The sequence below is a fragment of the Armigeres subalbatus genome, chromosome 2, assembly GCF_024139115.2.
Source record: "Armigeres subalbatus isolate Guangzhou_Male chromosome 2, GZ_Asu_2, whole genome shotgun sequence".
Lineage (NCBI taxonomy): Eukaryota > Metazoa > Arthropoda > Insecta > Diptera > Culicidae > Armigeres > Armigeres subalbatus.
The window spans coordinates 31672137-31684369 of NC_085140.1; the positions used below are offsets into that span (position 1 = coordinate 31672137).

The window sequence follows — 12233 nt, forward strand, 5'->3', positions numbered from 1 at the left end:
CAGTTTTGGGTGAAAACTGACGGACAGAGCGATTCCGTTCCGATCCCCTCCGAAAGCGCCAACAACGATAACGACGATGACAGCTGGGAAAATACTGAAATACCTACAAAACAAAGAATTCCGGCGACGATGATGATGGATTCAGTCAACCGTGCCGTCAAAGCAGGAGATGGATGGTTAAGGTTTCTCGAAAGGTCGAAAGGGTGATGTGGGAAAAGTGCGTTTATTTTACGTTTATCGGAAGGTTCGATCGTTTGCTGTGAAGGTTTTGACGGCGAACGTCCACGCTGTAAAAAGCTTCATGAAAGATGACAGCGGTGTTTATGAGGTAGTTTATGTGTGAGAAGCGGTTCCGTCGTAAACGTGCCTTTCACTTAAAGTAGGGTAACCAACTCAATTCAGTATACGTGTACATATCCTGCAGCAACATTTCTATCGTTTTCTTTCGAACTGCAAACTATGTCTAATTTTCTATTGTACTATTTTGCCATGATGTAACATGTATCTAGTCTTCATTTGCAGCAATACGCCTGAACAAACCAAGATGAGGGTAGCTGGCATAGTGGAATGTGAAGAATTCGCGAAAAACTTCATGGGACAATTTGACGAAGGAATTTCCATGATTATTATGGGTATATTTGATTCATTTCCAGGATTATTGTTTGTATATCATGCACTGATGCATTGACGGAATTGTTAAATGTAAATTTGATACTGCTTCCGAACCCTGTTCGCTATTTCAAATGCAGCTCCAATAAAATGTAGTTCAATTGCAATTGAATTCATTTCCGCCAACCGCACAGCAATATTGGATTCCCGAAAAAGAACCTACCTGCGTATGTTTACGGTTTGCAACCCCGGCCAACGGCACTCGCACTACACCCCCCAGCTTCACTAACCCTTGGTCAAATCACCACATTGCTCGCTAACCAGTTCGTGAGTCAATCAGCGTGTACCTTTCCTGAAATTGGTGTAGGTATGTTTCATTCAAACAAAACTGTTTGCAATTCAATTAAAATTTATCGTTGCGTATTTGACCAGCAACAATCGACAGACCGGTCAGTATATTGGATTGGAGAGAAAAAAGGCTCTAATTCCGCTGTTCAATTTTACTAACTATTTGGGTGTTCCTGAAATTTGAAGTCAGGTACAACCCCTACAATGAGGAAACAGTTTTGCGATACAAATATACTGGCTTTCAAACTTAAATAAATAAAATGTGATTTACTTGTCTCATCCTATAAAAATTTGCGATTCAACCAAAATGTTCGAACAATATTCAAATATTGTTTCCCGATATTGAAAAGGCTAAGGGCAAAAAATATGTGAATTTTTTGTCCCTTAACAATGTTTTCAAAGTTCTACCTAATAACTTTTTTTAGGACACCCTGCAGGCGTACCTCCATTCCCTCTATAAAATTGCGGGATGTCAGTTTTAGTTCCACTCAATGCCAATAATTGAGAATATATTGAGCTTATTGTTTGGTTTCCTGGTTCGCGTGGAACCCACTTCAGCGTGAAATGAAAGTCTGACGTGAAATTGAAACGAGCACAACTCACGCGAATGGGGGACCACTCGGGTTCACGTTCCTCCATTCTAGTTCAATTATTGGAATTCTAGTGATAATGATAACTAGCTCCGTTGGTAATAATTGAATCAGTCACCTGAAGTGTGCGCTTTTGAACGCTTTCGGGTAACCACACGTCAAACAATAGATAAAAAATTATGTTTTCTATTAATCAATCAACACGTTTTTGTTAAATGAATTCCAGCGGTGCAGAAAAGTTAATTAATTATTCATCTTGGCTAGAATAGTGTGGCTAAACTTGTGTCACAAACCATCACAAAGTACTCACCAAACTGTCGGCAAATATTTCTCCTCCGACGCCGTCGCTGTCTCCCAGAAAATCATCCTCCTCATAAATAACGTTACTAGAATCGTCTAGCTCCTACGGGTTGTATTGGTTGGGTTAGGATTGGTGCATCGGTGAAAACAGTGGAACGAAAAATGAAAATAGAAGAACAAAAAAGAGAAAAACAAAAAATAAATAAACGAAATATAACAAAATAGTAGTAAACACTGAACAGTAATAATAAATAATTAAATACTCGAACTTAAAATATTACGAATCATACAATACTATACACATAAACTATAAACACAATTATGTATTAGATTATATAAAATTTTAAACTATGTGACAAAGAGGTGAAAATACCAAGTGAAGAATTTCTCGGGGACATTCCGAAAATTTTCCCGAGGATATTAGCAAGAAACGGAGTTTCGTCGGGAAATTCATCTGAATTTTCTCGGGAAATTCTTTGGAATCTCCACAGGCAATTTTTCGAAACTTGTTCGTGAAATTCTTCGGAATTTCATAGGCAGATTCTTCGGAATTTCATCAGAATTTTTTTTTAGTTTCCTCGGGAAGTTCTTCGGAATTTCGTTGGGAGATTCTTCGCAATCTCCTCAGGATATTCTTTAAAATTTCCTCAGGAAAGTTTTAGGAATTTCTTCGGAGTTTCCTTGAGAAATTCTTTTGGAATTTCCTCGGAAAATTCTTCAGCATTTTGTTCGGCATCTCCTCGGGAAATTCTTTGGAATTCCGTCGGAAAATTCTTCGAAATTTCTTCAAATTCTTAGTAAAAATCTTCGGTATTTCCTCGGGATTTTTTTTAGTTTGCTCCGGAAATTATTCCAAATATCGTCGGGAAATTCTTTGGAATTTCGTCGTGAAAATCCTCGAAATTTCCTGGGAAATTATTCGGAATTTTCTTGGAAAATTCTTCGAAATTTCCTTGGGAGATTCTTCGGAATTTCCTCGGGAAATTCTTCGGATTTTTTAGAGAAACTCTTCAGAAATTCTTCGGAATATCCTCAGGATTTTTTTAAATTCCTCGGGAAATTTTTCGGAATTTCCACAGGAAATTCTTTGGAATTTTCTCGTTAAACTCTTTGGAGTTTCCTTTAGAAATTCTTCGGAATTTCCTTGGAAAATTATTTTGGAATTTCTTTCGTCGGAAAAATTCTATGGAGTTTCCACGAGAAATTCTTCGGAATTTCGTCGGAAAATTTCCTCGGGAAATTCTTCGGAATTTGCTCGGGAAATTCTTCGGAAATTGCTCGGGGAATTCTTTAGAAATTGTTCATAGGGATTTCTTCTTTCCTTGGGAAATACTTCGATATTTTTTCGGGAAATTCTTCGGAATATTTCCCGAGGATCTTTTGTTGTTTGCTTGGAAAATTTTTCGGAATTTCGACGGGAAATTTTTCGGCATTTCCTCCGGAAATTTAGGGGAAGTTCTTTTGAACTTCCTTTGAAAATTCTTTGGAATTTCTTTGGAATTTCCTCGGGAGCTTCTTTGGAATTTCCTCGGGAAATTCTTCGGAAGTTGTTCGGGAAAATCTACGGAATTTGTTCGGGAAGTTCTTCGGGAATTCTTCGGATTTCCTCGGGAAATTCTTCAGAATTTCCTTAGAAAATTCTTCGGAGATTCTTCGGGAAATTCTTCGGAATTTACTCGGAATTTCCTCAGGAAATTATTCAGAATTTTCTCGGGAAAATCTTCGGAATTTCCTCCGGATATTCTTCGGAATTTCCTCGGGAAATTCTTAGGAATTTCCACAGAATTTTTTTAGGAATTTCCTCGGGAAATTCTGGGGAATTCCCTCGGGAAATTCTTCGGAATTTCTTCGGAATTTTCTCGGGAAATTCTTCGGAATTTTCTCGGGAAATTCTTCGGAATTTCCTCGGGGCATTCTTCCAATTTTCCTCGGAAACTCTTCGGAATTCCTCGGGAAATTATTCGGAAGTTCCCGAAGAAATTTCGAACAAATTCCGGAGAAAATTTCCTAGAGCTTCCCGTGGAAATTCCTAAGAATTCCCGAGAAAAATCCTTAGAATCCGAAGAATTTCCCGAGGAAATTCCTAAGAATTTTCTGAGGAAATTCCTAAGAAATTCCGGAAATTCGGAATTTCCTCGGGAAACACTATGAAATTTTCTCCGGAATTTCTTCGAAATTTCTTCGGGAATTTCCGAAGAATTTCTCCAGAAAATTCCGGAAAATTTCTCGAGGAAATTCCGAAGAATTTCCCTAGGAAATTCCGAAGAATTTCCCTAGGAAATTGCAAAGAATTTCCCGAGGAAATTATTAAGAATTTCCAGAGAATATTCCTAAGAATTTCCGGAGGAAGAACTTGCTCAGGAAATTCCCAGAATTTCCCGAGGAAATTCCGAAGAATTTCCCGAGGAATCTCCGAAGATTTTCCCGAGGAAATTCCGAAGAATTTCCCGAGGAAATCCAGAAAAATTTCCCTAGGAAATTCCGAAGAATTTCCCTAAGAAATTGCGAAGAATTTCCCGAGGAAATTATTAAGAATTTCCAGAGAATATTCCTAAGAATTTCCGGAGGAAGAACTTGCTGAGGAAATTCCAAAGAATTTGCCGACAAAATTCCGAAGAATTTCCCGAGGAATCTCCGAAGATTTTCCAGAGGAAATTCCGAAGAATTTCCCGAGGAAATCCCGAAGAATTTCCCTAGAAAATTCCGAAGAATTTCCCGAAGAAATTGCGAAGAATTTCCCGAGGAAATTATTAAGAATTTCCAGAGAATATTCCTAAGAATTTCCGGAGGAAGAACTTGCTGAGGAAATTCCCAAGAATTTCCGAGGAAATTCGAAGAATTTCGAGGAATCTCCGAAGATTTTCCAGAGGAAATTCGAAGAATTTCGAGGAAATCCTGAAGAATTTCCTAGAAAATTCGAAGAATTTCGAGGAAATTCCTAAGAATTTTCCCGAGGAAATTTTTAGGAGTTTTCTGAGGAAATTCCTAAGAATCTCCCGAGGAAATTGTTCGGAATTACTTCGGGAAATTCTTCGGAGTTTCCTCGGGAAATTCTTTGGGAATCCTTCGAAATTTCCTCGGGAAATTTTTCGAGATTCTCGAAATTTTCGGAATTTCCTCGAAATTATTCGGAATTTACTCGGGAAATTATAAGGAATTTACTCGGGAAATTCTTCGGAATTTCCACGAGAAATTCTTCGGAACTTCCACGAGAAATTCTTCGGAATTTCCAAGGGAAAATCTTCGGAATTTCTTTGGGAAATTCTTCGGAATTTCCTCAGAAAGTTCTTAGGCATTTTCTTGGGAAATTCTCAGGAATTTCCTTGGGAAATTCTTCGGAATTTCCTCGGGAAATTCTTCGGAATTTCCTCGAAAATTCTTCGAATTTCCTAGGGAAATTCTTCGGAATTTCCTCAGGAAATTCTTCGAATTTGCTCGGTAATTTCTTCGGAATTTCCTCGAAATTCTTCGGAATTTCCTCAGGAAATTCTTCGAATTTCCTCGAAATTCTTCGAATTTCCTCGAAATTCTTCGAATTTCCTCGGGAAATTCTTCGGAATTTCCTCGGGAAATTCTTCGGAATTTTCTCGGGAAATTCTTCGAAATTTCTTCGGGAATTTCTCCGAAATTTCCTCGGGAAATTCTTAGGAATTTACTAGGGAAATTCTTCGGAATTTCCTAAAGAAATTATTCGGAATATCCCAGGGAAATTATTCGGAATTTCATAGGGAAATCATTCGGAATTTCCCAGGGAAATTATTCGGATATTTTTAGAGAAATTCTTCGGAATTTCCTCAGGAAATTCTTCGGAATTTCTCGGGAAACTCTTCAAAATTTCCTCGGGAAATTTTTCGGAATTTCCTTTTGAAGTTTTTCGGATTTTCCTTGGGAAATTCTTCGGAATTTCCTCGGAAAATTCTTCGGAATCTTCTCTGGAAATTCTTCGGAATTTCCTCGGGAAATTTTTCGGGATTTCCTCGGGAAATTCTTCGGAATTTAGTTGGGAAATTCTTCGGAATTTCCTCGGGAAATTCTTCGGAATTTCCTCGGGAAATTCTTCGTAATTTCCTCGGGAAGTTCTTCGTAATTTCCTCTGGGAATTCTTCGGAATCTTCTCGAAATTCTTCGGAATTTCCGAAGGGAAATTTTTCGGGATTTCCTCGGGAAACTCTTCGGAATTTCCTCAGGAAGTTCTTCGAATTTCCTCGAAATTGTTCGAATTTCCTCGAAATTGTTCGGAATTTCCTCGAAATTATTCGAATTTCCTCGAAATTCTTCAGAATTTCTTCGCGAAATTTTTCGGAATTTCCTCGAAATTCTTCGAATTTCCTCGAAATTCTTCGGAATTTCCTCGGGAAATTCTTCGGAATTTTCTCGGGAAATTCTTCGAAATTTCCTCGGGAATTTCTCCGAAATTTCCTCGGGAAATTCTTAGGAATTTCCTAGGGAAATTCTTCGGAATTTCCTAGGGAAATTATTCGGAATTTCCCAGGGAAATTATTCGGAATTTCCTAGGGAAATTATTCGGAATTTCGCAGGGAAATTATTCGGATATTCTTAGGGAAATTCTTCGGAATTTCCTCGGTAAATTCTTCGGAATTTACTCGGAAACTCTTCAAAATTTCCTCGAAATTTTTCGAATTTCTTAGGGAAATTCTTCGGAATTTCCTCGGTAAATTCTTCGGAATCTTCTCGGGAAATTCTTCGGAATTTCCATGGGAAATTTTTCGGGATTTTCTCGGGAAATTCTTCGGAATTTCCTCGGGAAATTCTTCGGAATTTCCTCGGGAAATTCTTCGTAATTTCCTCGGGAAATTCTCCGTAATTTCCTCGTGAAATTTTTCGGAATTTCCTTGGGAAATTCTTCGGAATTTCCTCTGGGAATTCTTCGGAATCTTCTCGGGAAATTCTTCGGAATTTCCTCGGGAAATTTTTCGGGATTTCCTCGGGAAATTCTTCGGAATTTCCTCGGGAAATTCTTCGGAATTTCCTCGGGAAATTGTTCGGAATTTCCTCGGGAAATTGTTCGGAATTTCCTCGGGAAATTATTCGGAATTTCCTCGGGAAATTCTTCGGAATTTCCTCGGGAAATTCTTCGGAATTTCTTAGGGAAATTCTTCGGAATTTCTTAGGGAAATTCTTCGGAATTTCCTAGAGAAACTTTTCGGAATTTCTTCGGTAAATTCTGCGGGATTTTCTCGGCAAATTCTTCGGGATTTTCTTGGGAAATGCTTCGGAGATTCCTCGGGAAATTCTTCGGAACTACCTCGGGAATTTACAATGTTATGAAAACTCATATGTGAATATGTACGTTATGTGGAAGATATTGATTTGGAAAATGTATTGGAGGTAACCACTTTCCCTTCGATGGGACTCGAACTCATGACCCTACAGTACGCTAGACTGGTGCTTTAACCAACTAAGCTACGAAGGACCTCCGTCGGCCTTCGCAACCTAGCGGCTACTGAACGAGCTCGAGATTCCCAAATTGGACGCATAGTCAAATCACTCGCAATCCATTTATCAAGCCAATACTTCCACATGTGTATTGTACACGTCCACATTAGAGGAGCGTGAGTATTTAGAATGTCTGGCGGCTATACACATTCTTCATCAGCAACGGTACTGATCAAGTGAGGTTGTGTAAGCTATTTGCCAGTCGGTCGTCAAGCTCAGACCCGACCGCATTGCGTAGGCAAGAGCACGCAACTCAAGTTCAGTTCAATCAAAGGTAATTGCCTATTTCCGGGGATTAAACCACCCGACTTGGACGTTAATTTACAATGTTATGAAAACTCATATGTGAATATGTACGTTATGTGGAAAATATTGATTTGGAAAATGTATTGGAGGTAATGTATTGGAGGTCCCATCGAAGGGAAAGTGGTTACCTCCAATACATTTTCCAAATCAATATCTTCCACATAACGTACATATTCACATATGAGTTTTCATAACATTGTAAATTAACGTCCAAGTCGGGTACCTCGGGAAATTCTTCGGAATTTCCTCGGGAAATTCTTCGAAACGAATTTTACAATTTTTGTATAAAAAACTAGCCATTTACTAGGTTTTAATACAATCATTGTAAGCTTTTTATGCAGATGCTGTAATACAAAAAAAATCTATTTAATTCACCGAGTAGTGATATTGCCTCTCTCGCATTTAGCCAAGACACCAACTATATTTGGCGCTAATGTAGTTCGATGTACCATTTTCTTTATAGCTTTTCTATTCAATAGTGATCAACTAGGCTTTGCCCCCTGTCGAATGAATTAGAAGTTTGATCATCAGTTGAAAGGATCATCAATCGTTCATATCGCGAAAATTGAACAACCGCTCTGGGCCAGAATGTCAAACAATAACCTACAGTAAAAGGTTTACGACAATGACTAAACAGGCAAAAAGGCTGGGTGCACAGCAAGCAAGGTGAATCGGTCAGAAGTCAACGTTCTTGGCGACGTGTAGTTAAGTGATGAAAATAATTAATATTGTATTGTACTTCACTTGGCTTCAACAAGTCTTTTTGATTTGTTTTTATAAGGTGAATTAGATGTATCACACTCAATTTGTCTTTCTACAGCTCTGCAAAATCCCCATAGGCGTGTGCTCGGCAAAAGTAAAAACTAATATTCCAACAAATAATTCAGCAAAATATTTGTTATTACATATAACAAAAAAGCCAAAGAAGTTGAATTCATAATTGTGGAAATGTTCAACCTTAGTCTAATGTTGGTTTCAAGGCGGCTGTAAAGGGGTTTTGTGGAGTCAATTATAGCCTGAATGACGGACATTAAACCAAAGTGCTGCTAGGGCAATGAACACTAAGCTACAAAGCATCAATGTTCCATTTGCGAAATGAAATGCCGGTGGAGAAAAGAATCTTCATAAAATTCCTTCAAAGAATCGTCGGCCCCATTACAATACCGGCTGGCGCACTTAATATGAAGATTTCCCATTCCGAGTAGAAACAATTTTATGAAAAATGATGCTCCTTGAGGGAGAATTGTTTCGCAATTTTCCGCCACCATCTCTACAGGCTCGGTTGTTTTCGCTCCAACCTACGAAAATAACATTCACTTGTCGGAATCCACCCTCCATCAGTCTTTTATTATTCTCGAAAGCACACCCGCAACCGCCGGGGGATTTAACTAGGAGTTCGGAAAATCCTCTTCCCGGCGCCACATTCGAATGAACTACACGGTGGAGTGGATTGGGGATTACCTCAACTGATTTATCGTGGCATGTGCACAGAAAATGATCATCAACGACTGACAAAACTAAAATAGAAGCGCTTTTTGCCACCCCTGCTATGTGTACGTGTAGCAGGAATATGGTCGATTTGTTTCAGCTTTTAAGTTTTAAAAGTGCAACCGAAGCGTCGGCTTTTGAGTGAGTGAATGCCTGATTGACGACGGAGTAAGTAGAATTCGCCCCATCATTGGATATTGCATTCGTCATTGGCGTAGCAAGTGGAACGGAAAATGATAAGGAAAATAATTGTCAGTGGATATTGTCGTTAATGCCCGTGTCTGTCTAAAGTTCGGTTTTGGAGTGATCCTATAGCCTTTACGTATACCTACCTAGTATACGCGAAGTGAAGAAAATATGTAGAAATATTTCAATCGTTATCCGATAAGGAGTTGCCTCTATTACTGACTCCCCCTCTTAAATCTGACCACTTGTTTATGACCGGACTGCCAGCTACGCTCACGTTTATTCAAGAACTTTTTTTTTCTCGCCCTCACCATGATAAACCACTCAACCATTCATCTTGTGCCCGGGTCGTCGTCGTTGCCATCGTCGGGGTGGAAATACAGAGGACAGCATGCGCAACTCGCAAAACAAAGTTTTTAATTAAACTTTTTAATTACGCTCTTGACGTGCTGGCATCATTCCCGCGCCACACCAGCCCGGCACCGTCATAGTTCATTTCTATCACACACCTCGGCGTTACACATGCTGCTGACATAGTCCGTTTTTGCATATGATTATTTTAATTTTCTCCTGGCTGAATGATGTCGCGTCAAGCGCAGTCTTCTAAGAGACGCACTTTTCCAAAAGCTCGGTAGCTTTGCAGTAGATACGTGTTTGAATGCAGACCGTGTGGTGCATTTTGTCCATTTGCATCAGGCATCAACTTTGAATAGAAACATGAAGAATTCTTGACAGCTGTTCAGAAGATTTTTTTTATAGAAAAATTAGAATGAGAGAATACGTTTAACCTCATTTCTCTACAATTTTTCCTGTCTGTTCAAAAGGTTATTGAACTTTGATGTTGTACAAAAATGCTTGTTCGGACACGAACGTTCCGCTCATAACTGCTGTAGAGCGTGTGTGCTGCTTTTCATTTCTGTCATTTTTAACGTAAACTACGCCTAAGAAGAAGGCTCGGCTTCATTTAATTTATTTAGCTTACATCTAAACCTATCTAAACAGATAACACTGAATTATCAATGTAGCAACAGCTCTCTATCCTCGATTGCGCGAACACAGGGTTGCTGTCCGGCATTCATGTAACATGTCCTGCCCATCGTATCCGTCCAGTGGGGAAGGGTCTTTTGTACGCAACTTATTCAGCCGAAAGCCATTTGGCCGAATGCCATTAGGCTGAAAGTTGTTTGGCCGAATACACCATTTGGCCGAACAGACCATTAGTCCGAAAGTCATTTGGCCGAAAGGGTCATTAGGCTGAAAGGGTCGTTTGGCCGAAAGGGTCGTTTGGCCGAAAGGGTCATTAGGCCGAAAGGGTCATTGGTTCAGAAAGAGTCATTTGGCCGAAAGGGTGATTTGGCCGAAAGGGTCGTTTAGTCGAAATGGTCATTAGGACGAAAGGGTCATTTGGCCGAAAGGGTAATTTGGCCAAAAGGGTCGCTTGACCGAAATGGTCATTAAACCGAAAGGGTCATTTGGCCGAATAGGAATTTGGCCAAAAAGGACATTTGAAAATTTTGAAATTATGAGTAGAAGAGAGACGTCTCAATTCTTATTCCTCATTTCTCACTGAAATGAGGAGCGCGAAGTGAGTAGTGAGACGTCTTACTACTCACTTCGTGCTTCTCTCTTTTTACAGCGAGAAGTGATAAATGAGGAGTGAGAAGTGAGACGTCTGTAAAATGGAGGACTTCCTCGTTTCAAAAGCGTATTCCACTTATTGTGCCACCCTAAAATGTTATTGGAAGCTCGAGGAATACTGTGTAGGGTAATGCCTTTGTTATATCTTAACATGAAAAAAGTGCTAAGGCAACAAACTTTTTGTAGGCAAGTTGAAGTCTGTAATCCTTCCCGTATGCCGATTGTAATCCCAATCGCTGATGTTTTAAAAAAACAAAATTTTGGTTGAGGAGAAAGAAACATCCTTGAAACTTGAATTTGGGAAGACACGTCCCCCAGCATTAATCTCAGCCATCTTAAAATCCAATAGTATATACTCTGGGTCTAACGTATACTGATAACATTCGTTCCAAGAATGAACAACAGGCTGTATCATATGTTCCTGTGTTTTAGCATTAATACCAAGGGAACGAATCGACGGTGTTGGCCTTCGCCTACAGTTCCGTGAATTGTGGACACTTGAGCAAATTGTTGTGGAGCAGTTTTGAGAATGTTCCGTTAATTATCCAAATGATGTGTTGAAGGAAATAGAAAGATCGTCCCATCATTACCATGTGCAAGAAAGGTTCTGCGTCCAATGTTGTATGATAACATGATAACATCTGTCGATATGCACATATTTATCGTCATATTCTGATGGTTGGGGGTCGTACACATATTACGTAAGCAATTTTTCTGGATTTTTCGATCCCCCCACCACCCATGTAAGATTTTTTTCATACAAATGATTTTTTTTATTTATAAGGTGTGTAAGAAAATGAAAGACCCCTCCTCCCTCCATAAGTGCTTACGTAATATGTGTACGGCCACTTTTAAGAGTTCATCATGTCGTCACCGGCGTTACATTATACGACGTGGCTCGTTTTAACTTATCCTTAAAACGAATTTTGCTTGAACCTTAATACTTAGGGAAGAAATCATGTCTTCAATACATTTAGAAAGAACAATGAAAGAAAGAAAGAAAAGAAGAGTGAATTCCTATTTGCGCCTCTTATTTTTGACGATTGGTTTAAATAAATACCCTTGCAACGTTATTTTTTGCTACAGCTCTAATTATTCCGTCAGGTTTTGATTCATTTCAGGATGTTTGCGGACCGGTATAAGTGACCAGCATACATAAAACTTATTTTAATATCTGCTTCTCTCAACAATGCTGAGCGATTGAAACTGACTTTTTTGCTATGTGAGTGGATTACAAGACAGTTATGAGTAGATTTTATTTATAATCAATGTTAAATGGGGCTTTACACCTCGGGAAAGTTTTCCGCCGGA

General features: G+C 39.1%; 1 protein-coding gene across 19 annotated transcripts in view; it reads right to left on the reverse strand.

The window, feature by feature from the left end:
• The window catches only part of LOC134218429 (collagen alpha-1(XVIII) chain), an 865092-nt gene that overhangs the window by 200700 nt on the left and 652159 nt on the right, over positions 1-12233 (reverse strand). For 15 of the 19 annotated variants that reach the window (XM_062697401.1, XM_062697402.1, XM_062697397.1 and 12 more), the window contains one exon: positions 1858-1950. The exons of the other annotated variants lie outside the window; for them this stretch is intronic. In XM_062697401.1, coding sequence (XP_062553385.1) covers positions 1858-1950 — 93 coding nt within the window. The remainder of the gene's footprint in view (positions 1-1857; positions 1951-12233) is intronic. 19 annotated transcript variants of the gene reach the window in all.